Consider the following 23,515-nt stretch of genomic DNA (forward strand, 5'->3'; position numbering starts at 1 on the left):
GACATAATTTTAGATCAAAGAAGAAAGATATTGAGAGAAAAAAATTGTAAGGCCAACATTCATGTTGCTAAGGGACTGAAAAATCTAGAACACACAAAGTGGCTGCAAACCTGCTTTGTCAACACCTTACATGCCAACCTTCGTTTTCTACTTTTCTTCTTCTTCTTCTTATAGTATTAATGTAAAGTTTAAAACTTTACAAAAAGTTTTTAGTTTCAATCAGTATCAATCCACTATTTAGAAACAAAAAAAGAAAGGAAGGAAGGAAGAAAGAAAGAAAGAAAAAAAGACTTATGAAGAAGTCTGAAAACGAGACCGACCTATACCCTGGGTGAGATTGGATGGGTTAAGTGTCTCTGGCACTATTTGTCTTCACTATTGACAGACACTGTCACACAACCCACCACACGATGCCTGTCTCTGAATGGCGAAGCTAGAATGCAAGTTAAGTGTATTAATAGAAAAAACAACTAGCATCCCAGCATATAAAATAAGCAATCCAGATTACTTTACCAAAAACAAAAACAAAAAACAAAATTGTAGGGTTGATCATTTAATTTACATGTTTAACAATTTCAATTTCCATTTGTACTTTTCCCACCCAACATAAGCTTACATGCCACAATAAGCAATGTTTTAAAACAAACTTTAAAAAAATTAAATTATCAACATCCAAATAAATGCATGTGGAAAAATTTCGTATCCAAAATTTTTGTTAACTCATATTCACCAATGTGTTCTGTATACTAATGCAATCTAATCCATAAGCCAGAATGCCCTCTCTCAGGTGTTTTTAGGTTGTGCCTTTACCCAAATTCCTTTAAAGAGTAGAAGAGAATACGCTCTGATCAAAACACGCAAGCAGAAAGAAATATCTGTATTTTATTTTATTTTTTTCAAGATTTTATTGGAGAGAGAAAGGGAGAGAGAGCAATCGATGTGCAAGGAGCATGAGCAGGGTGGAGGGGCAGAGGAAGAAGCTGACTCTGCTGAGCAGGGAGGCCTACTCAGGGCTCAATTCCAGGACCCTGGGATCATGACCTGAGCCCCGGGGAGCTGCTTAACTGACTGAGCCACCCAGCGCCCCAGAAATTTCTGTATTTTAGCAGCAAAAGAATCTTTTCATTTCTCAGGCCAACTTCCACATACGTCCTCATACCCCTCAAAAAAAGTTAACAATTTTCACTTTTAAATTAGATATGCTATTGTACATAAAACGGTTGATCCTAAAGGCTCTATTTTAAAAAATAATTATTAGCACTATTGCTGAAGCTGAAAGACTTGTTACTGATTTATTGGAAACCACCTTTTTCTTCCCCAGTCCATCAAATTGCCAATCAGGGTTCTAATACTACACAATAATTATTCTCCCATTTTTAATCTAAATTCTCCTAAAATAATTATTTTTACCTTGTCAGAGTACGGGGAGGGGAAGAGGGAAAGGGAGAGAGATAATCTTAAGCAGGCTCCATGCCCAGCACAGAGCCTGATGCAGGGCTCAATCTCACTACCCTGAGATCATGACCTGAGCCGAAATCAAGAGTCAGATGCTTAACCGAATGAGCCACCCAGGTGCCCCTATTCACAGGATGTTTATTAAAGAATGTTAACCGAAAAATAAAATGCTCACAAAATTTGTAAGTGTCCTGACATTTATAGCAATGCTTTAAACATATCTTTTGTCTTATTCAATCCTAAGTATCTAAGCATAGTGTAAAATATGTACTAGGTATATATTATGCAATTTGGTTTTTAAATCCTTTCCTGTTGGAAAAGAAAGATGCTTTCTAACATCCAGTGATTTAAGTACTACTGGATAGCATCACTGGTCAATACTGGGTGAAGGGACTAAAGCCCAGAAAGAATCCTTTACCTCAAAGCAATTAAAAATAAAAGGGGATAATTACACTAGCCAATAACTATATTTATTACATTGTCAAAGACCCCAAGAAGTACAGGCTGAAGAAAAAAAAAAAGACAACTATTCAACTATTTTACTACTTGAAAGAGAACATTACATTAATACAAAAACAGAGATTATCACTATATTGACTTAGATAAGATTTAGAGAAAAACAGTTCTGAACAATGCTATATGAAAGTCACCTCAATGCTTTATCATGCAATACATTTTAATATATTTAGATTAAATAATAAAGGTACTCCTGTCAACTCTAGTCCAATGTCTTCACATTTTTTTAGAGGAGACCAAAAAGGGGAAAGAAAATACTATTTGTATCATTAAAATCTTGTAATTTAATTACTTGGGTTTTACACCTGGGTCTGGATTAGAGTGGATATTAGATCCAACTGCAGACAAAACAAAGTGTCTAAGCAAAAAACAGAAAGTAGGTCATATATTGCTCTACTAGGAGTTTTGATACCTGATCGTGCAAATGTATCACTTCATTAAAAAAAAAAAAAAGTGGGAAGAGAATTCTAGGAACTAGAACTCTTTAATAGTCACCTTTTAGAATCATCCCTTTGGGAAATGTCTATTCTCCCCATGACTCATCATCTTCTATCAATGTCTCTTTTATATACAAGGGCTCCTATTAAGAGAGTGTCAACATGAAAGAGTAAGTCAGAATGTAAATACAATGGCCCATGTGCAGCTCTATCTTGGGTGACAGGCAAAATTTCAAAGGTAAAAAACAGACTGGGTGGGAATGGAAAGAAAGAAGCAAAATAAGGTTAAAAAGTTTATTTTTATAAAAATAAGACCGACTTTTTAAAACCTTACATATGAAAGGAGAAACTCATGTGGGAGGAAAGTGAATGTTTCCTGAATGATCACTAATTGTCAGGTCATGTTAAGTATTTTACATATCTATCTTTAGAATAACCTTAAGAAAAAGTTGGTGTTAGTGTCTAGTTACAGGGGTAATATTACACATTTATTTAACCTCCATAAAATTCTGTCTATATGATAGAAATGATAGGACAGCAATCAGATTCAAGTTAGATCCTTATGATACCAAAACCCATACTAATTTTATTATATTTCATATGTGGGAAAAATAAATAAATAGAAATAAAACTGTAATACGTGTGTGTGTGTGTGTGTGTGTATTATATCTAGATTATGCCCGTACAGGCCTGGCACTTTGAGGTGCTTTCTCAGTTATTTTCTATTTAATTTCATTGACAATAACACCTTTTCATGAAGGAAGGACACACAGGAAATGATTTTTCCTCAGTGGGCTAAATAAATATTACTGATGGACATCTACTTGCATTTATTGATGAAAAGGTAATGTACCCTCACTTATGCCAAAAATAAATTCATCATGTATCTAATATATCTCAGGCCTTTATTACTTTTTAAGAGCACAGTTCATTGAACATTTTGACTTATTTTAATCATCTGCCACATGGTATTTTTAAAATTATGAAATATTTAAAACAAATACCCATGTTTCCTCTGCTCATACTTTAACAAATGCTAACATTTTACTACATATGATTTTATTTTTTTTTAAGATTTTATTTATTTGACAGAGTAAGAAAGCACAAGTAGGGGGGAGCAGCAGAGGGAGAGGGAGAAGCAGGCTCCCTGCTGAGCAGGGGTTCAATCCCAGGACTCTGGGATCAGGACCTGAGTTGAGGACAGAAGCTTAACCTTAACCAATTGAGCCACCCAGGCACCCCTATACAACTAATCATTATAAAACAATTACTTATGGCAATTGGTAGGGCAACACCTTTTACTGACGATATTATCAATCTTATTGGTGATATAAGAAAGTAAGCCCACTTCTGTCTATTAATTAATTAATTAATTATTTTTTAAAAGATTTTATTTATTTATTTGACAGAGAGAGACACAGCGAGAGAGGGAACACAAGCAGGGGGAGTGGGAGAGGGAGAAGCAGGCTCCCCACAGAGCAGGGAGCCTGATGTAGGTAGGGCTCGATCCCGAGACCCTGAGATCATGACCCGAGCCGAAGGCAGACGCTTAACGACTGAGCCACCCAGGTGCCCCTGTCCATTAATTTATTAATGTGAAATTGTACAAAATATATAAAAATAGAAACTATTTTATGCATGTATTTTGGCTATTGAAGGTTGAGAATCAGTGAGCAGTTTTAAAATGCTAATTTACAGACTCAGCTAATATAAAAATGTGCTTTTTCTATCAGAAACAGAATAAATCACAGTATTTATGAAGTTGTTGCTAAAAATTATCAAGAGGACAATAGAAAGGTAAATATTTAAGGAATAAATCAACAACAGGCATGTGTACTTTTTGTCAATGATAATTTATAATACAGGTACTGAATTCTTACTTGTTTGTTTTTTAAGATTTTATTTATTTATTTCACAGAGAGAGACACAGGGGGAGAGGGAACACAAGCGGGGGGGAGGGGCGGGGAGGGGGTGGAGCGGAAGCAGGAGAGGGAGAAGCAGGCTTCCCGCTGAGCAGGGAGCCTGATGCAGGGCTTGATCCTAGGACCCTGGAATCATGACCTGAGCCGAAGGCAGACGCTTAACAACTGAGCCACCCAAGCTCCCTAAGCTCTTACTTATTTCTGAATTAATCATTATGTCCCAAATTTGCTTATGCTTTTCATTCTAATAATGCAGATGTTAACATAAATCTATATATACATACATACATATTTCTATATGTATAAATGTATACACATTTAGATTTACAATATAATTTCAGTAAAAAGACAGAATGAGGAGTAGAGTTTTTAAACCTATTTGCAACATTTTTGTAACTAGAATCTGACTTCCTTCTGGAAGTGGTCCAGTTTTTTAGAAAATGTAGAAAATGGCCATATGGAATAAACATGGTCAACTCACATTGTAGCTCACAACATCAACACATAGATTACAGAGGTGAATCACCTTTCCTGCTAATGAGCTTTGGGTTTAATTTTAGGAATACTATACTACATAAATGGCCCAAATTCTGAAATATGTTTCCTCATTAACTTAGGACAGCAATCAAAGGCAAATGTGCTCCTCAAAATTTATTCAACTCAAAAAAATACAAATTACATATCTTTAAATACTTTCTAACACTAGTAAATAAATTATAATAAATTCAAATGACTATGTAAATCTGTTGCTGTGAATCACTGTTATTAAAACTTAATGTTCTCCTAGAAATCATATTCCAATTTCATAGACCCTGAAATTTGCAAAATTAAAGGGGTATATGCCTTTTCCAAGTCAATATCCTACACACTGCTTAGTCCAGGAACTACTGTTATCTAAGTGAAATAATAGCACACAATTCCCTGAAGTACAATGGCAAGAAGAAAAGAACTTAGACCCCAGCAAGAAAGAAGAGAGGTATCTTGTGCCTGAAAGAATTGAGATATGATGATATGCAAATTGTCTAGCACAATTTCTATTACACAGTAGGAACTCAAAAATGTAACTTACATTTTCTTCAACTCATTTTTTGTACTGCTCTGTTGTTATGGATGGTTTAGAAATTCCTATTATTTTATTACATGATTAAGATGTCTAAAACAAATTAAAGCATAGCTGTTCTTTGATAACAGGACATTAATTTAGCTCTCTAGCGTCCTCTCCTGCAATATAAATAGCACTCAATTAAGTTCTTTCAGTATAGAAAATACCTGTTAGGTACTTGCAATTTATTAACTGCTGTGGCATAAAATTCAAAGCACTATTGAATAAGTCTCTCTCTTCCAACAGAAAAGTTTATTATATGGATCACTTCATGTAAAGTTATTAACTAAAATTACAGCCTTTAAAAACCTCCAGTGATCTAACTAGTGGAGATATTCAACATGTATTTCTATTATACATGCTTAATCTGTGTGTACACCTATACATGTTAAAAAGTGCTACAAAGTATCAGTATCCTGAGACTGTATTACTTCTTTAAAAAGTATTAATATATAATTACTGAAAGTAAAATAGCAATTTTATGAAAACAACTAACAAAAGAATAACTAGTTATTAAGATTCTCTGGCTGAATTATAAAACTTATCGTTTGTTTAGTTCACTGTTTATCTCAAGAATTAGAATAAAAATTTTAAAGAAACTTGAAACAGTTACCTTAGCAAAGTCATATTTTGATACAAACTAATAAACATAATGCCATATCCCAAAATGAAGACAGAGTCTAGGATAGAGTAAGAAAATAAACTGATTTCTTAAAATGAAGATTAAAGTTTATTATTCACTTCTGTGAAAGACTTCCTATTTTAATCAAATGAAGCAAATCTAAGCATTAAAAACTATAAACATATAAGTAGATTTTAAAAAATACTTGATTGGTATAGGAGTTATTTATCAATAAAGCTGTTATTTAAGAAAAATGTCTGCCATATCTCTTTGCAAAAACTCCCCAAACTCTGGTGTAACTGTGTTAGTTCTTCCAAATAATACTTGCATTTTAGCTCTTTATAACCTATACTATAGGATTCCCCCCCCCCAAAAAAAAACAAACCAAAAGAATCCTTTCACAGTATGCATTTCTTGAGCAACTCCTTATTTTGCCAAAAATGCCATTAATTCATTTGGATAACTTTCTTGTGTTAGGAAAATGGCCCCTGTCTTAACTACTGAGAACCTACAATACTGTTCAGAAAGTCTGTATTTCTGAAACTTATTCATTCACATATTGAACCTCAAACTCTTAAATACCTTTCTAGTGGGACAAAAGCAAAGGTCTTCAAAAAATGAGAAGGAGTACAAATTTCATACTGGTGATTCTCAACTATATCTCCCAGCTTTTGACACTTGGCCCACGGAGAGGGGAGGAGTTGTGTAGAAGTAAGGCCTCTTTCTCCCAGCCCCAAACCTGGAACTTACCCGATAAAAAGATGTTATATAAAAGTGTGAATAGTACAGAGGCAGAAAAAGGCTTGAGAGATATTCTTTTATCCAATATTCTGGATTGTGGATTAGCAGCATCATGTTTATTCATTCCCTCAGTAATATGTAAAGGGAAAAAAATCTAGATTGGCGAATCTGAGAAACACATTTTAAATAAGTAATAAAGAATGTACATGAACACCTATATGCCCAGCCTCTAAATTTTAAAATTTAAATTGATTTAGAACTTGTGAAACACAAACCTTTATAGCAGAACTAGAAGTCTGTTCCCACCAGGCCCTCATACCTGATAGCAGCCAATCCGGCTCCTTCAAAACTCTGAAGAATTAACTACATCAAGAGTCATCATTTTTATGCATTTCATATTTAAACAGCAAATGTATAGATTAAAAATAAAATTCACAAAAGTCTAAATTAATGTGCCTTTCCCCAGACATCAAGTCTTTTGGCCAGGAAACACTGAGTAACTGGTAATTTACTCCAAATCCTTCTCTTCGACAGTTATGTCACTAAAGATACTCATATGTCAAATAAAAAAGCAACTCTATATTGATACCTACTGATTTCCCTACAGTAATTATTCTGTACTTTAAACTCTCTTACCTATAATGTTACAAGACAAAAACTATTCTACTAATAAGACAGAATCCTAGAATAAGATTATATTGGTTACTAAAAGTAAATTTATGTAAAAAAAATTACAAATGACTTGGTTTTAGATCATAGAAACTTTCTACATGTGAATAAGAAAGCTGTTAATGTTACCTCCTTACTCTCTTCACCTTCTTTGGAATGTCAATAACTTCTCGATCTAATAATTTATTACTTCAGAATACTTCCTTTGGTTAATTCTCTTATTTTCATGATTTTCAACTCATGTCTTTCAATCTAATTTATCTGGAGAGGATTTTCTCAAATACAGAGAGGGAAGGAGGGAGGATCAACATTCTATTAGTGACTCAAATTCAAGAACTTTCAATATCTATATATAAAAAAACTTGAAATTGAGTTTGGTATTACTTAAGAGGAAGTGTTCTTTTCCAAACCTTGCTGACATTTTTTCAGCTTTTAAAAGGAACTGGATCTACTGTCAACAGATGTTAAAAAGCACAGAAGAAACAGACTTTTAGTTCTATATAGATTCAACAAGTCTATAAAAAATAATCTCAAAAGATACAAAAGAAATCAGTTAGTCAATTTCTACTTGTGGATTTAAAGTGAAATATTTCATTAAAAATATTTTTTTTTCATATTTTATCATCTGATACAATTTTTAAGCAATATTAAAAAATTTTAATTCCAGAAAAGATATTCAGGGACATTTTAGAACCCAGTGGATATAAAGTAAAACCAGGTCATCTTACCAATTTGATTACTAAAAAGATCACAGTTAAATCCACAGAATCTGTTAGAAAATGTCTGGCAACACATGAACAGTGAGCAGGGCTGATAAGTTTCTTTGTTATGTTTAAAGTTTTCCTGCCCTCAATCAGGAAGGCTGCACACTGCAGTATACAGCTCAGGGAAAAGATTCGTACACAAGATTAATGGTACATTGGTTAATGCATACAAGAAAAATATATGAAGTTCCATTACAGTACCAAATCCTTATTTAAACCACAACCTTCCACTTCACTGTTCTTTTTGAAATGAAATGAATTTACTGAAAACAATGCTGTGATGGATTTAAGTACCATTTAAAAGATGAGAGGTATCATTGGATAAGAAACCTCTACTTAGAAGGATAAAACTTCAGAGTGTGCATGTGTGTGTGTATATATATACATATATATATAACTTTTTACCTTTTTTTAAACCGAACACACTTAGCAGTGTATAAAACCCAACTAAAAAAAGAAATACAGTTGGGCAATCTAATATTATTGAAAGCACTCATTAATTTATCAATAAGACTTTTTTCTATTAGCTTATCCATCAATCTTTCATTCTGGTTCATTAAAAAATGGAACCAATTTTATATAAAGTGTATGATTTGAGAGCGGAATAAAAATAAATTTGATAAATTTCAAACATTACTTTCCATACTTTTTCATTGATATTACAAAATGCTTTCACATAAATATTACATTCAAATCTTCCATTACTTTCAACTAAATTTAAAAGAAGTCTAAAGTCACATTTTTAAATGTAGGGAAAAGGTTGTAATAAACATGCTACAAACAGAAAAGAGAATTGAGTGCTTGAGTTCTTTTTCAGATTATACAAAATATTTTTCTCTTTCAGCAAATTTTAAAAAAGAATTGTTAAATAGAGACTCGAATGTAATTTTCTATCCATAGCTTGGTATGTAACTTTTTTATGTGCAGTCAACAAAAGAGCTTCAAGCTTGTTTTCACATCTGAAGATAAGCTCCTAGAAAAGAAATGGCACTAACAGATGTGCCAATGTGAAATTTTAAGAAATAAGAATTATATCAAGAAATGTATACTGAAATATTTTAAGGTTAAAAGTATTTATTTTTAAACCTCTTAAAACAAACCCTCAAATCACACTCTTTTTTGATATGAACTTTGCCAGCACTGTTCATGTTGGCCAGATAATACACTAGTTTTCTTTAATAAAATAAAATGAAATGCATACCAGCAGCAACTACAGCTGGAGGAGGCGAGCCTGCCTCACCACCACTTGTCTGACTCATTGATGCTACAGATGTTTCTCTAGATGGAGGTAACTGTAACTCCTTTGGGAGAAGATCATAGACAGATTCTGTAGGAGGAAGGAGAAAAAAATTTTAAGAGAGTGGAAGTCAATAGCCTAATACATGAATTGTATTAATACATGAAATTAATATGTCTTTTCACTCAGGAGGAGAACTATATTATTCACACACACAAAAAAACCCTCCATATAATTACTGTTGTAAAGAATTATTAGCAAATATTTTTCTTTTATTATGCAATTTTACTAAAGAATGAATTTCCATTAGTTCTGTCCCCTGTTTTCTTCTTGGCTTTTTCCTTTATATTTAAGATGCTCTCTAAAGTTACTAAATTTTAGAACTGGATAAACTCAAACAAAATACAAGAAACATCAAATAACCCAAAATGGCCCAATATCTTCCTTTGTAATAATAAGAGTGTAACTTACCATACTTTTATTAGCTTTAAAATGGCTTCTCCAATGAGACCATTAGTCTAGCCTTGCTCTTCTACCCAGCACCTTATAGCAAATATTTTAATTCTCTATCATAATGGATTTTTCCCTCCCAAAAAAAGCTAAACAAGGAATGTCATAGCTCAAGGAAATATTGTACTTTTTATTCTGAGCTATCTCCAAACTCTAGAAAGGCACAAGTTTGGATGCTCTTTTTTTTAAAAAAAGATTTTATTTATTTGACAGAGAGAGAGAGAGACAGCACGAGAGGGAACACAAGCAGGGGGAGTGGGAGAGGGAGAAGCAGGCTTCCCACTGAGCAGGGAGCCTGATGCGGGGCTTGATCCCAGGACCCTGGGTTGGTGACCTGAGCTGAAGGCAGATGCTTAACTGTATGAGCCACCCAGGCATCCCTATCTTTTTTTTATGTTCATATATCTTTTTAATGTACTTTATAATCACTGTCCATAAAATTACGTTTATATCTACTATTTAAAAAAATTTTTTATATTTATTATTGTATGGCTTTGGGCACAAATAATTCTCAAAATATCTGGGAAAGGTAGTAGAATCAATATTAGAAGGAACTTCAAACAACATTTAGAATCATATGCCCATTTTCAAAAAGAACTGAGACACAGGGTTTAAGGGACTTGCCCAGTATTCCAAGAAACCCAACATTCCAACAAATAAAAAAGAGTATTAATCATTTGCATGAGGGATTAAAAAACAAAGGTAGCACTCTAAGACATTTTATCCTTGATAACAAACAATACCTTTAGTAACTGATCACTGAATACATAAATACTTTGAACCCTCCAATTAATCTTTGAATTATGTACACCAACTTTGACATGGATAGGGATAAGGAAGAATGTCCTGAAGGAAAGCTAAAACCAGAAGTTTTACTATTAAATGATCTTCACTCACAGCAAAGAATCAACTGAAAATTGTCTTTTGAAAAACTCTAACACTTAGAGAACCTAATTAAAACAGAAATGCCAGTATCATCGAATATTGATTTTAAAACAATGTTTCTCAATACATGTTGAAAACATGACTTCTTTATACATAAGAGAAGCATACTCAAGTCTTTTTTTTTTGTCCAAACAAAAGGAAATATGAAAATAAAAATAGCATAGATGAAAAGAGAAAGGATCTATCAAAATATATCCATCAAGAAAAAAAAAAGTCCAGTAACAGTCCATCACTAACAGCACTTCACTAATTGGAACTATTTCTCCACTTCTTTAATTATTAAAATAAATAAATCAAAACAAATCAAACCTGTGTGGGCTGAACTGAAACACTCTACCTTTCCAAAGAAGTGTATAAAATTGAATCTATATTAGAGGTATAAAAGCAATGTTAATAAAAATACAGTGGAAAGTAAAAAAAAAAAAAAGTAACTAAATATAGAACTTATTATATCTTAGTCCTCCGCACAGCCTACCCCCCAAAACAAACAAAGTAACATGCAAGGTGAAGTAGAAGGTGTAGGAAGCATGGACTCATTCCTTCGTCAAAGGTATTTTCTGATTAACTGACTGAAATGTTTGGAAATTAAAGAAGTCAGAAGTTTTATCATATCTACCCAAGGGAAGAAGCAGTTAATACAGTCATTACCATCATAGGTTCTGATTTTAGACATAACTGGGTTGGCTCTGCTACTTCAAACAATCTCTCTAAGACTTAAATCCTCATTTACAATTTTTCTTTTATCCCATTATCTTTTTTTTTTTTTTTGTAAGATTTATTTATTTGACAGAGAGAGACAGCGACAGCGAGAGAGGGAACACAAGCAGGGGGAGTGGGAGAGGGAGCAGCAGGCTTCCCACAGAGCAGGGAGCCTGATGCGGGGATCATGACCTGAGCCGAAGGCAGACGCTTAACGACTGTGCCACCCAGGTGTCCCCTCTTTTACTCCATTATCTTGAAGAAACTCTCCCCAAGCTATAATTATACAACCCAACCACATATACTGGCCTTACTCTTAAATCTGCTTCCCATAAGGGTGCCTGGGTGGCTCAGTCGTTAAGCGTCTGCCTTTGGCTCAGGTCATGATCCCAGGGTCCCGGGATCGAGTCCCACATCGGGCTCCCTGCTCGGCAGGAAGCCTGCTTCTCGCTCTCCCACTCCCCCTGCTTGTGTTCCTGCTCTCGCTATCTCTCTCTCTGTCAAATAAATAAATAAAATCTTTAAAAAAAAAATCTGCTTCCCATAAGACATAAAAAGATTAAAGGAATATATACTGTTAATACTATTGTCATTTACTCCTAAATTCAATCCAAATTACAGTTTTACAGTATCCACTACCCACCCAATGAAAGAGCTCCTGAATAAGACCACAGATACTTTAAAATCCATGAAACTGAAAAATAGTCCTAAGTTGGTATTAACCACCTCATGTTAAGACATCATATCTATTTTTCTTGTGTTATTTTTTAAACTAGTTAGGTAAGGAAGGAATGAAATTCTAGGTTTATAAACACAGAATATGAAGAAAGAGACCAGGAAATCCAGAATGGAAAGGCAGTTTCTTGGGGAAAGACTTTGTTAGAAAACAAAAGTAAAATCACTCCTAGATTTTTTTTAAAAGAAGAAAGTGAGAATGGACACAAGTTTTCTTTTTGGGATGGTAAAAATGTTCTAAAATTGAATTATGGTAACGGTTACACAGCTCTGTAAATAAACTAACCACTACTGAATCTGTATACTTTAAATGGGTGAATTTTATGATATGTAAATTATACATCAGTAAAGCTGTTTTCAAAGCAAGCAAGCAAGCAAGCAAGCAGAACAGAACAAGTACAAGTGAAATTGCACAGGAACAAGGTACATCTCTCACTGTTCCTAATAAACCTCTGGATAAAAATATCTCTCCACATAGCTTCTATCTGTGAAAAGTGAAATTATGAAGGCCAAGCTGCACACTAATCTAATTTGCTTTTTAAGGCTCTTCTATTAGAGGATCAGGAAAATGCCAGAGGTATAGTTATCCTAAATTCGGTAAAATATCTGAGGAAAATCTTAAAAACTTCTCATAACCACGATGAAGAAATGTAGACTAAATAAAACAGATGACTCTAAGCAACAGCACCCAAAAATGTATGGGTTTAGAGATTAAATTTGCAAATGACATAGGCTTAAGAGGGATATATTGTGTGTCATGATTCATCACAGATCATGCAATGCTGGAGTATCTGCCCAGAGGAATAAAGTGAAATTTAGTTAGGATTAATTTAACAGCTGGTAAAAATTGTTCTTGTACAATGTATTGAAAGGTACTTTCTCTTTTTTTTAATTGAGAAATAATTTTACTTTTATTTTCTTTTTCTTTTTATTATTTTAAATAGGCTCCACGTGGAGCCCAATGCGGGGCTCGAACTCACGACCATGAGATCAAGACCTGAACTGAGATCAAGATTTGGACACTCAACCCATTGAGCCACCCAGGCTCCCCTTTATTTTATTTTAAGTAAGCTCTATGCCCAACATGGGGCTTGAACTCACAACCCCAAGATCAAGAGTCGCATGCTCCACCAGCCAGGCACTTGTTTCTAAGGAATTCTTACCCTGGTCGGCCAGGATTGAAGTGACTATTGTCCTACCTATTTTTTCTATTAATGTTGCTAATAATTTATGCAGTAATGTTTAATCAACTCACTAATGGTTTATTATGAATTTTAGGTGACCAAAATCCCATGTAAGGGCTCTGCTTAAATATCCCTGTAATAGAATTAGGGCAAGTGTAAAGTAACTTCATAAATATATAAATAACTTTGTTATTTGTAATAAATAACTTTGTTAATAGAAATTAACATAAGTATATGAAAAAGGAAATTAGGCAGAAAAGGAAACAAGCTCCCAAGATCAAGAATTTGTCTTATGTTGGTGCAATACTGTAGAGTCTAGGGCCATTAGAGGGAAGGAAGAAATGGAGGAATTAAATTATTTTCAGATTCTGAAAACAAACCAATGCTTCCCAATGTTGGGTGGGAAGGTGAACAATGTAAAAATGGGCTAACTGGCTGGTTTGTTTGCTTGGTCATTCAGTAAACTCTAATTGATCCACTTATGTCACTGATTATTTTCTAGGTCAATTTGATCTTTTATTCTTCAACACTGGCTATGAGTTGTTTCACTATACTGCATCAAACTCAAAGTAGACAGAAATCCTATCCTGAGGGCACAATGCAGTGAAAGAGAAGGGAAAAGTCGGTAACTTAATAGTGCAGCTTTTTTTTTTTTTTTTTTTTAATTTTCTCAATTGGGAACAATGTTCCCTAACCGCTGATAATCCAAATCCCATTCTCTACTGCTTCATTCTGCAAGTTGCTCAGTCTCAGGAAAAGGTGAAAAGACTTCAAACCCCCATAACTCTCTCACTTCCCCTGAAAGTGTCCAGGGCGATAAAACACAGGAATCAGCTGAGAAAAGGCATGCTTTTCTTGTTCTCTCTCAGCAAAACATTAATAATACAACTATCATTTATTAAGCTTTGGGGGATAGTTCAGGCACTATGCAAAGCTCATTATATACATTTTTAACTTAATTTCAAAACAATCCTGTGAGGTAGGTTTTACCAATAAAGACTTTGAACACTGTGCAACAGTAAAAAATGAAAAACATATGTGATACAACAAAAAAAAGGAATGATAAATATAAAGTTTATTAGGACAATGGTTTCCTTTGATGGGGAGAAAGAGACAGGACAAAGGAGGAACAGAAATAAGTTGGGCTGGACAGTGGGCTCACAGATGTTCTTTTATGAAAATATATAAGAAATCAGTAAATACAAAAAAATTAAAGATTATGCATGGAGAGTGTATAGCCTCACAGAGTTGTTACAAGATGACCTGCTAAAAAGAACTCTACAACTTATCATTCCTTTGTTGGAATCCGTATCCTTACCTCACCCTTCTGGACCTGATAGCTAGCATTCAATGTTCAATTGCCTTAGGGTCAGAAAGTAAAGACCAAATTTGTCAGAGAGCCCACTTTATGACTTTTCTGAAGACTTTCTTACTTACAGGTAACAAAATAAATAAAAGTTGTACACAACTAATACTACAGACTTAACTGCATGCAGAGATGAATGATAAAAAGACAGGGTGGGGGGAAGCTCTGGAAATAAATTGTTTCTGTTTAACTATCAAGCAAGCAGCCATAAATAGAAATATCTGGGCACCTGGGTGGCTCAGTTGGTTAAGCGACTGCCTTCAGCTCAGGTCACGATCCTGGAGTCCCGGGATCGAGTCCCACATTGAGCTCCCTGCTCAGCGGGGGGTCTGCTTCTCCTTCTGATCCCCTTCCCTCTCGTGCTGTCTCTCATTCTCTCTCTCTCAAATAAATAAAATCTTTTAAAAAATAAAATAAACAAACAAATAAATAAATAAATAGAAATATCTGTGGTAAAAAGGATGCTACTTTGTTCTGGGAATGTTTTAAAATTTAACAAAAAGTAAACTAATGATACTGCACAGATATTAATTATTCAAATAATGAATGCTCCCTGATATCAGCTGCAAATACTATAATACTGAAAAATCCATTTACAAACATTTGTACCTTATTTAAAAAAATGGGGTTTTACTAATTTTTTTACAGTCTAAAAATGAGGCTAGCATAGCACCTCAGAATTAAAAAGCTTTAAAAAAGTCCTTGCAAATGGTTTGGGAACTAATTGCCTTACCCTTCCATCTCTCTATGAACTATCTCAATAAGCCAGTGAATCCCATGGCTATGGTTTCATGTCAGACATTCTAAAACAAAATGCCTGGCACCTCCACTGTGCCAACATAGTTCTGCATTGAAGAGAGACAGCATTCATTCTGTTAAAAACACTTCAGGCTTGACAGTCATCATACTTGGCATCTCCACTGGAAAAATGTACTGGCTTCAAGTCTACTGAATATTTGGTTTCTAAAAGATTATGAAGTCCAAGAATAACTAGTAGGTGATGCTCTTTTTAACGAATTTTTCTCATCTAAGTTTAAGTCAATTAATAGTTTGCTGTCACATATTTACTTAATCATATCACTTCTTCCTGTGTATATTTTATTATTGTTTTCCTAAAACAATCTAGTGTTCTAAGGTATTTTAAATAATATGCAGCAGCATAAATTATATCAATTGGGAAATAAAACCAATTTGAATTCCACGATCATTTTAATATAACACATATTTTTTCTAGTAGGTATTACTTTTCATCTAAAAACTTTACAATTCTTTTCTTTTTTTTTTAAAGATTTTGTTTATTTGACAGAGAGAGACAGCGAGAGAGAGGGAACACAAGCAGGGGGAGTGAGAGAGGGAGAAGCAGGCTTCCCGCAGAGCCAGGAGCCCGATGCGGGGCTCAATCCCAGGACCCTGGGACCATGACCTGAGCCGAAGGCAGACGCTTAACAACTGAGCCACCCAGGCGCCCTTATATATATTGTTTTTTATTTTGAAAAGACAGTTAATAAATAATGATTTGCTCATTCATTCATATACTTATTTATTAAGCACAGTATTGAAATGCTAATTATGTGTCAGGCACGATAACACAGTAAATAGAGTTCCTAACTTCAGTGTTATTTCTAACTGCATAGACCTTACATTACAAGGTAGTTCAGAAATTTATTTTTTAAAAGAAGAAAAACCTAATTTTGTCATCACTAATCCATTTTGTGTTTATTGGTGCAGACACTAAAGTGACCTGTGTCTCTGTTTTCAAACAGCTTGCAGTCCAGTGAACTAGACTGCAAGTACATAAATAACCAATGGAATCACTACCAAGACATAGATGTTATGTGTGAAAAAAGAAAGGAGAGATTAAATACAAAGAGGGCTAGGCAAGAATGGTATGAATGGAATGAATGTAGTTTTATGAGATTAACCTAAAATTCACATAAAAAGCATAGAATTTGGGGCGCCTGGGTGGCTCAGTTGGTTAAGTGACTGCCTTCGGCTCAGGTCATGATCCTGGAGTCCCTGGATCGAGTCCCGCATCGGGCTCCCTGCTCGGCAGGGAGTCTGCTTCTCCCTCTGACCCTCCTCCCTCTCATGCTCTCTCTCAAATAAATAAATAAATAAATAAATAAATAAATAAATAAATAAATCTTAAAAAAAAAAAGCATAGAATTTTAGAGGTAGAAGCAGTGAAAGAACTCAGCATAACCCTCAGTTTTTACAGAGAAGAAATTATCCTATTAGATTATGACTTGATCAGCATAGCCAAGATTGGTTAAAGCTAGATCCTGAACAGGAGAAAGAGAAATCCTTTCTCCAGCATTCCTGTCTATGCAATTAGAATGAAGGAATATTATCAATGAATGAACAAATCATCTATCATGATTGATTCTACCCAAACAATTATAAGACATTAATTCTTGTTTCTATCCCCAAAATCTCAGTGAGGGAAAACAAAACAAACAAAAATCTATCTTATTTTTGTTGCTATCACTACCAGAATGTTCTATCACTTTAACTAAATGTCATTTTTCTGCAGTATTTTCTACTGCGAGTACCCTATTTTCCCCATATTCCATCTTCTAGCTTCCACCCTATGATCACCTAAACTACCTTTTTTTTTTTTTTTTAAGATTTTATTTATGTATTTGACAGAGAGAGACAGTGAGAGAGGGAACACAAGCAGGGGGAGCGGGAGAGGGAGAAGCAGGCTTCTCGCAGAGCAGGGAACCCGATGCGGGGCTCGATCCCAGGACTCTGGGATCATGACCTGAGCCGAAGGCAGATGCTTAATGACTGAGCCACCCAGGTGCCCCTAAACTACCATTTTCTTAATGAACAGATAAAAATTACTTTTTATATTTTAGGGTCATTTTCAGTGATTTAAGAAAGTTATTTCCTATCAAGTTTCTCCTTTTCTATTCACGTAACATGAACTTTCTCCTCCCTCAAGCCAATACTAAATAAATCAACAAGGCTCACTTTTTCCTCTCTACTCCACACAAGGATTATCAACAAACAGAATATGCAAACCTCATACTTTTAGAAGTAAGCTGATTGTTTAGAGATCAAAAATATTTGTCTACCATTAGTGGCAATAAACAAATGAGCAAGTTCATTACTTCTGCCTCTTTATTTAAGACAGTGGTAATCAATAAGGAATATCAGTGCAATTGCTGGATCGTATGGTAGCTCTATTTTCAACTTTTTGAGGAACCTCCACACTGTTTTCCAGAGTGGTTGCATCAGCTTGCATTCCCACCAACAGTGTAGGAGGGTTCCCCTTTCTCTGCATCCCAGCCAACACCTGTCGTTTCCTGACTTGTTAATTTTAGCCATTCTGACTGGTGTGAGGTGGCATCTCATTGAGGTTTTGATTTGGATTTCCCTGATGCCGAGTGATGTTGAGCACTTTTTCATGTGTCTGTTGGCCATTTGGATGTCTTCTTTGGAAAAATGTGTTCATGTCTTCTGCCCATTTCTTGATTGGATTCTTTGTTCTTTGGGTGTTGAGTTTGATAAGTTCTTCATAGATTTTGGATACTAGCCCTTTATCTGATATGTCATTTGCAAATATCTTCTCCCATTCTGTCGGTTGTCTTTTGGTTTTGTTGACTGTTTCTTTTGCTGTGTAAAAGCTTTTTATCTTGATGAAGTCCCAATAGTTCATTTTTGCCCTTGCTTCCCTTGCCTTTGGCGATGTTTCTAGGAAGAAGTTGCTGCACCTGAGGTTGAAGAGGTGTGTTCTCCTCTAGGATTTTGATGGACTCCTGTGCACTACTGGGTATTTACCCCGGATACAAATGTAGGGATCCAAAGGGGTACATGCACCCTGATGTTTATAGCAGCAATGTCCACAATAGCCAAACTGTGGAAAGAGCCAAGATGTCCATCGACAGATGAATGGATAAAGAAGAAGTGGTATATATATACAATGGAATATTATGCAGCCATCAAAAGGAATGAGATCTTGCCATTTGCAATGACATGGACGGAACTGGAGGGTATTATGCTAAGCGAAATAAGTCAATCAGAGAAAGACATGTATCATATGACCTCACTGATATGAGGAATTCTTTATCTCAGGAAACAAACTGAGAGTTGCTGGAGTGGGGCGTGGGATGGGAGGGATGGGGTGGGCTGGCTGGGTGATAGACACTGGGGAGGGTATGTGCTATGGTGAGTGCTGTGAATTGTGCAAGACTGCTGAATCACAGATCTGTACCTCTGAAACAAATAATGCAATACATGTTAAGAAAAAAAAAAAAGAAGAAGATAGCAGGAGGGGGAAGAATGAAGGGGGGGAAATCGGAGGGGGAGACGAACCATGAGAGACAATGGACTCTGAAAACAAACTGCGGGTTCTAGAGGGGAGGGTGGTGGGAGGATGGGTTAGCCTGGTGATGGGTATTAAAGAGGGCACATTCTGCATGGAGCGCTGGGTGTTATGCACAAACAATGAATCACGGAACACTACATCTAAAACTAATGATGTAATGTATGGTGATTAACATAACAATAAAAAAATTTTTAAAAATAAGGAATATCAGAATTGCATTTGGAAATATGTTTTTTTTTTTCCCTGAATGAAGATGCACTGGGATTCCATCACAGACTTACTGAATGAGGGTTTACAGTAGGCAGGATCACAGAATGCACGTTTTTATAGAGTTCCACAGTTGATTCTGGCAAGGAGCCATCATTACTTTTTTTTTTAAGATTTATTTATTTATTTGACAGAGAGAGACACAGCGAGAGAGGGAACACAAGCAGGGGGAGTGGGAGAGGGAGAAGCAGGCTTCCCATGGAGCAGGGAGGCCGATGCGGGGCTCGATCCCAGAACCCTGGGACCATGACCTGAGCTGAAGGCAGATGCTTAACGACTGAGCCACCCAGGCACCCAAGAACCTTTACTTTACTTTAAAGCATGAAATTTAGTCAAATTTAGCATGAGTTTTGCTATTTATTTTTTCCCCCTAAACAGTAGAAAAGAACAGTAACAAAGAGCTGAATCATCCTCAGATTAAATTTTAAACTTTGAAGAGAAAACAATTACATTTACATATCAAGAAAAGGAGTGTTATCATTCCTGGCTAAAATGACAATTGTTATTTCACATGGCAGTAGATAATTTTAGCTATTTGATACTTATACTTGATACAGGCAGACCTGAACAATACATAAAATAATAAAGCAAATTAGCACAGTTCTTATTATTTTGAACTTGAGAGATATTATCTAGAATTACCTCTTATGGGTAAAACCCAAAGATTCTCAATGAGTAACATTCTGACAGCATATGGTAGTCTTCCAGATCATCTACCTCCTGGCTATTCTCTAAATACAAATAACATTTGTTATAACATGAAAGTTTAATACTTTGTTTCTTGCAAAAAAAGAATAGCTTGATTTTGATATAGTAACTAGATGTCACTTTACTGATCCACAAAGCCACTCTTTTTATTAATTTTGATAATGATTTTCGGTTGTCATTTTACAACAGCAAATGAAAGGGTAGCTTATGCAATCTTTTTATGCCATGATGTATGTGGTCCATAAACAGAAACAAGTAGAGAAAGAGCTCTAGAAAATGGAAAATTGTTCTAAAAATAAATTATATCTGATAACATTGTAATTTAGAAATTACAAAGTACTTTTATATTTATAATCATAGTATTGATATATGTGAAAAGTGCCTTGACCATAAAGTGTATATAAATAAAACAGATGACAGGTGCCTGGGTGGCTCAGTTGGTTGAGCGACTGCCTTCGGCTCAGGTCATGATCCTGGAGTCCCTGGATCGAGTCCTGCATCGGGCTCCCTGCTCGGCAAGGAGCCTGCTTCTCCCTCTAACCCTCCCCCCCTCATGTACTCTCTCTCTCTCTCATTCTCGCTCTCTCAAATAAATAAATAAATCTTTAAAAAAAAAAGATGATTATTACTATCTTATAGGTCATAATTTCAGAATAGACTGTTTTTCAGTGTTTCAATTTTTTATTAAAGCACAATATATACATAAAGTATACATAACTTAAGTCTTGAGTTTGAAGAATTTAAAAAAGTGGACACAACGTAACAACTACCACCCAGCTACTTAAGCATACTTCATGCTTCCTCTCAGGTACCAGCCCTAAAACTAACCAATCGTCTAACTTCTATTACCATAGATTATAGTTTTGCCTATTTTTGAACTTTATATAATAAAAGAATCATAAAGGATATATCCTTTTGTGCTTAGCTTCTTTCACTCAGAATTGTCTGTTCAGTGTATTGATACTGCTTACAGCAGTTCATTCTTTTGCACTGCTATATATTATTCTGTCTTTTGAATATTCTACAATTAATCCATTCTGCTGTTAAACGATTGAGTTGTTTATAGTTTCTACCTATTACAAAAATACTGCTATGAACATTCTCACATGCACATATATGTACTTCCCTTGGATATATACTTAGAGATAAAATTGCTGGGTCATAAGGTATGTGTACACTCAACTTGAGTAGATACTGCTAAATAGTTTCCCCAAGAGGTTGTATCAATATACTCTCATCATCAGTGTATGAAGTTCTGGCTACTCCACAAGCTCAGTCATAAAAAAATGTTTTTATAAGCATCTCATGGAGATGGAGTGATATCACACTCTGGTTTTAATCTGATAACTAATGTTTTTGAGCATCTTTACAAATGCTTATTGGCTATATGGTTATCTTCTTTCTTGAAACAGCTGTTCAAGTCCACGTCTCTTACACATATTTTAATTGGGTTGTCCTTGTTTTGTTTTGTTTTTTGAGAGAGAGAGAGAGAGAGAGCCCAAGCATGAGCAGGGGAGGGGGTGTAGAGGGAGAGAGAGAAATTCAAGCAGACTCCTTGCTGAGCGCAGAGCCCAACACGGCCCAATCCCATGACCCAAGATCATGGTCTGTGCTGAAATCAAGAGTCAGACACCCGGGCGCCTGGGTGGCTAAGTTGGTTAAGCAACTGCCTTCGGCTCAGGTCATGATCCTGGAGTCCCGGGATCGAGTCCCACATCAGGCTCCCTGCTGAGCAGGGAGTCTGCTTCTTCCTCTGACCCTCTTTCCTCTCGTGCTCTCTCTCTCAAATAAATAAATAAAATCTAAAAAAAAAAAAAAAAAAAAAAAGAGTCAGACACCCAACCGACTGAGCCACCCAGGGGCCCCTGGGTTGTCCTTTTTTTTTTTTTTAAAGATTTTATTTATTTATTTTACAGAGAGAGACACAGCGAGAGAGGGAACACCAGCAGGGGGAGGGGGAGAGGGAGAAGCAGGCTCCCCGCAGAGCAGGGAGCCCGATGCGGGACTCGATCCCGGGACTCCAGGATCATGACCTGAGCCGAAGGCAGTCGCTTAACCAACTGAGCCACCCAGGCGCCCCCCTGGGTTGTCCTTTTTAAAAAAAATTAATTTATAGGAGTACGTTATATATTCTAGATACAGATCCTATGTCAAATATACATATTGTAAATAGCTTCTCCCATATGTGCCTTGCCTTTCCACCCTTTTTTTTTTTTTTTAAGATTTTATTTATTTATTCATGAGGGAGAGAAAGAGAAAGGCAGAGGGAGAAGCAGACTTCCCACAGAGCGGGGAGCCTGATGCGGGACTCGATCCCAGGACTCCGGGACCATGACCTGAGCCGAAGGCAGACGCTTAACCATCTGAGCCACCCAGGCGCCCGCCTTTCCACCCTCTTAATGGTCTCTTTAATAAACAGAAATTCTTAATTTTAATGAAGTTCAGTCTACCAATTTTTTCACTTATGGTTAATGATTTTTATGTTCTATTCAAGAAATCTTTGCATATATCCCAAGAACATGAAGATATTCTACTATGTTTTCTTCTAGAAGTCTTTTTGCTTTACCTTTCATATTTATATCCAACCAGAATTGGTTTTGCTGTATTATGAGGTTGAAGTCAAAGTTCATTGTTTTCCATATGGACATCCAATTGATTCAGCAAGAACGTTTGTTTTCACTCCAAAAATGAAAGTCTCAGAGACATTCTCTATTCGAAAGATGACTCGAGTAGACACAGTTTTCCCCATTCCTCCAAGTTCAGCTAAAAACCTTGGATGTTACATACATTTTTAAAGATTTTATTTATTTATTTGACAGAGAGAGACACAGCGAGGGAGGGAACACAAGCAGGGGGAGTGGGAGAGGGAGAAGCAGGCTTCCTGCTAGCAGGGAGCCCAATGTGGGACTCAATCCCAGGACCCTGGGATCACGACCTGAGCTGAAGGCAGACACTTAACAACTGAGCCACCCAGGTGCCCCTGTTACATACATTTTTAAAGAACACACATAAGAAGACTGAAAAATGGAGAAAAAGAAGACAGACCAGCTATGGATGGTGGGACCCAGGAACAACATAGCAGTGGGTCTCTGGGTTTTCTTTTTGCCTCATGGGTGTTGGAGAGGCCAATAACCTGGGTGCAAACAATGGGTGCAATGACAATAGGTGCAAACAGAGACCACCAGTCATTTCTGGATCAGTTTTGACTTATTGATTTTTCTATGTATTATAATTTTCTGCTTCTTTCCATGACTAGTGATTTTCTATAAAATAAAACAAACTTTTAGAGTGCCATGGTGATTT

At 35.6% G+C, this 23,515-nt stretch overlaps 1 protein-coding gene across 9 annotated transcripts in view; it reads right to left on the minus strand.

Moving 5' to 3' along the window:
- Positions 1–23,515, minus strand: part of NFAT5 (nuclear factor of activated T cells 5) — a 123,251-nt gene that overhangs the window by 58,575 nt on the left and 41,161 nt on the right. For 8 of the 9 annotated variants that reach the window (XM_064581531.1, XM_064581528.1, XM_064581527.1 and 5 more), the window contains one exon: positions 9,430–9,555. In XM_064581531.1, coding sequence (XP_064437601.1) covers positions 9,430–9,555 — 126 coding nt within the window. Of the gene's footprint in view, positions 1–320; positions 434–9,429; positions 9,556–23,515 lie in introns of those variants that run through there. The other variant, XM_064581534.1, reaches the window with a different exon arrangement.

The sequence above is a fragment of the Mirounga angustirostris genome, unplaced genomic scaffold, assembly GCF_029215605.1.
Source record: "Mirounga angustirostris isolate CCGP_5_RB_7025 unplaced genomic scaffold, mMirAng1.0.hap1 SCAF_16, whole genome shotgun sequence".
Taxonomy (NCBI): domain Eukaryota; kingdom Metazoa; phylum Chordata; class Mammalia; order Carnivora; family Phocidae; genus Mirounga; species Mirounga angustirostris.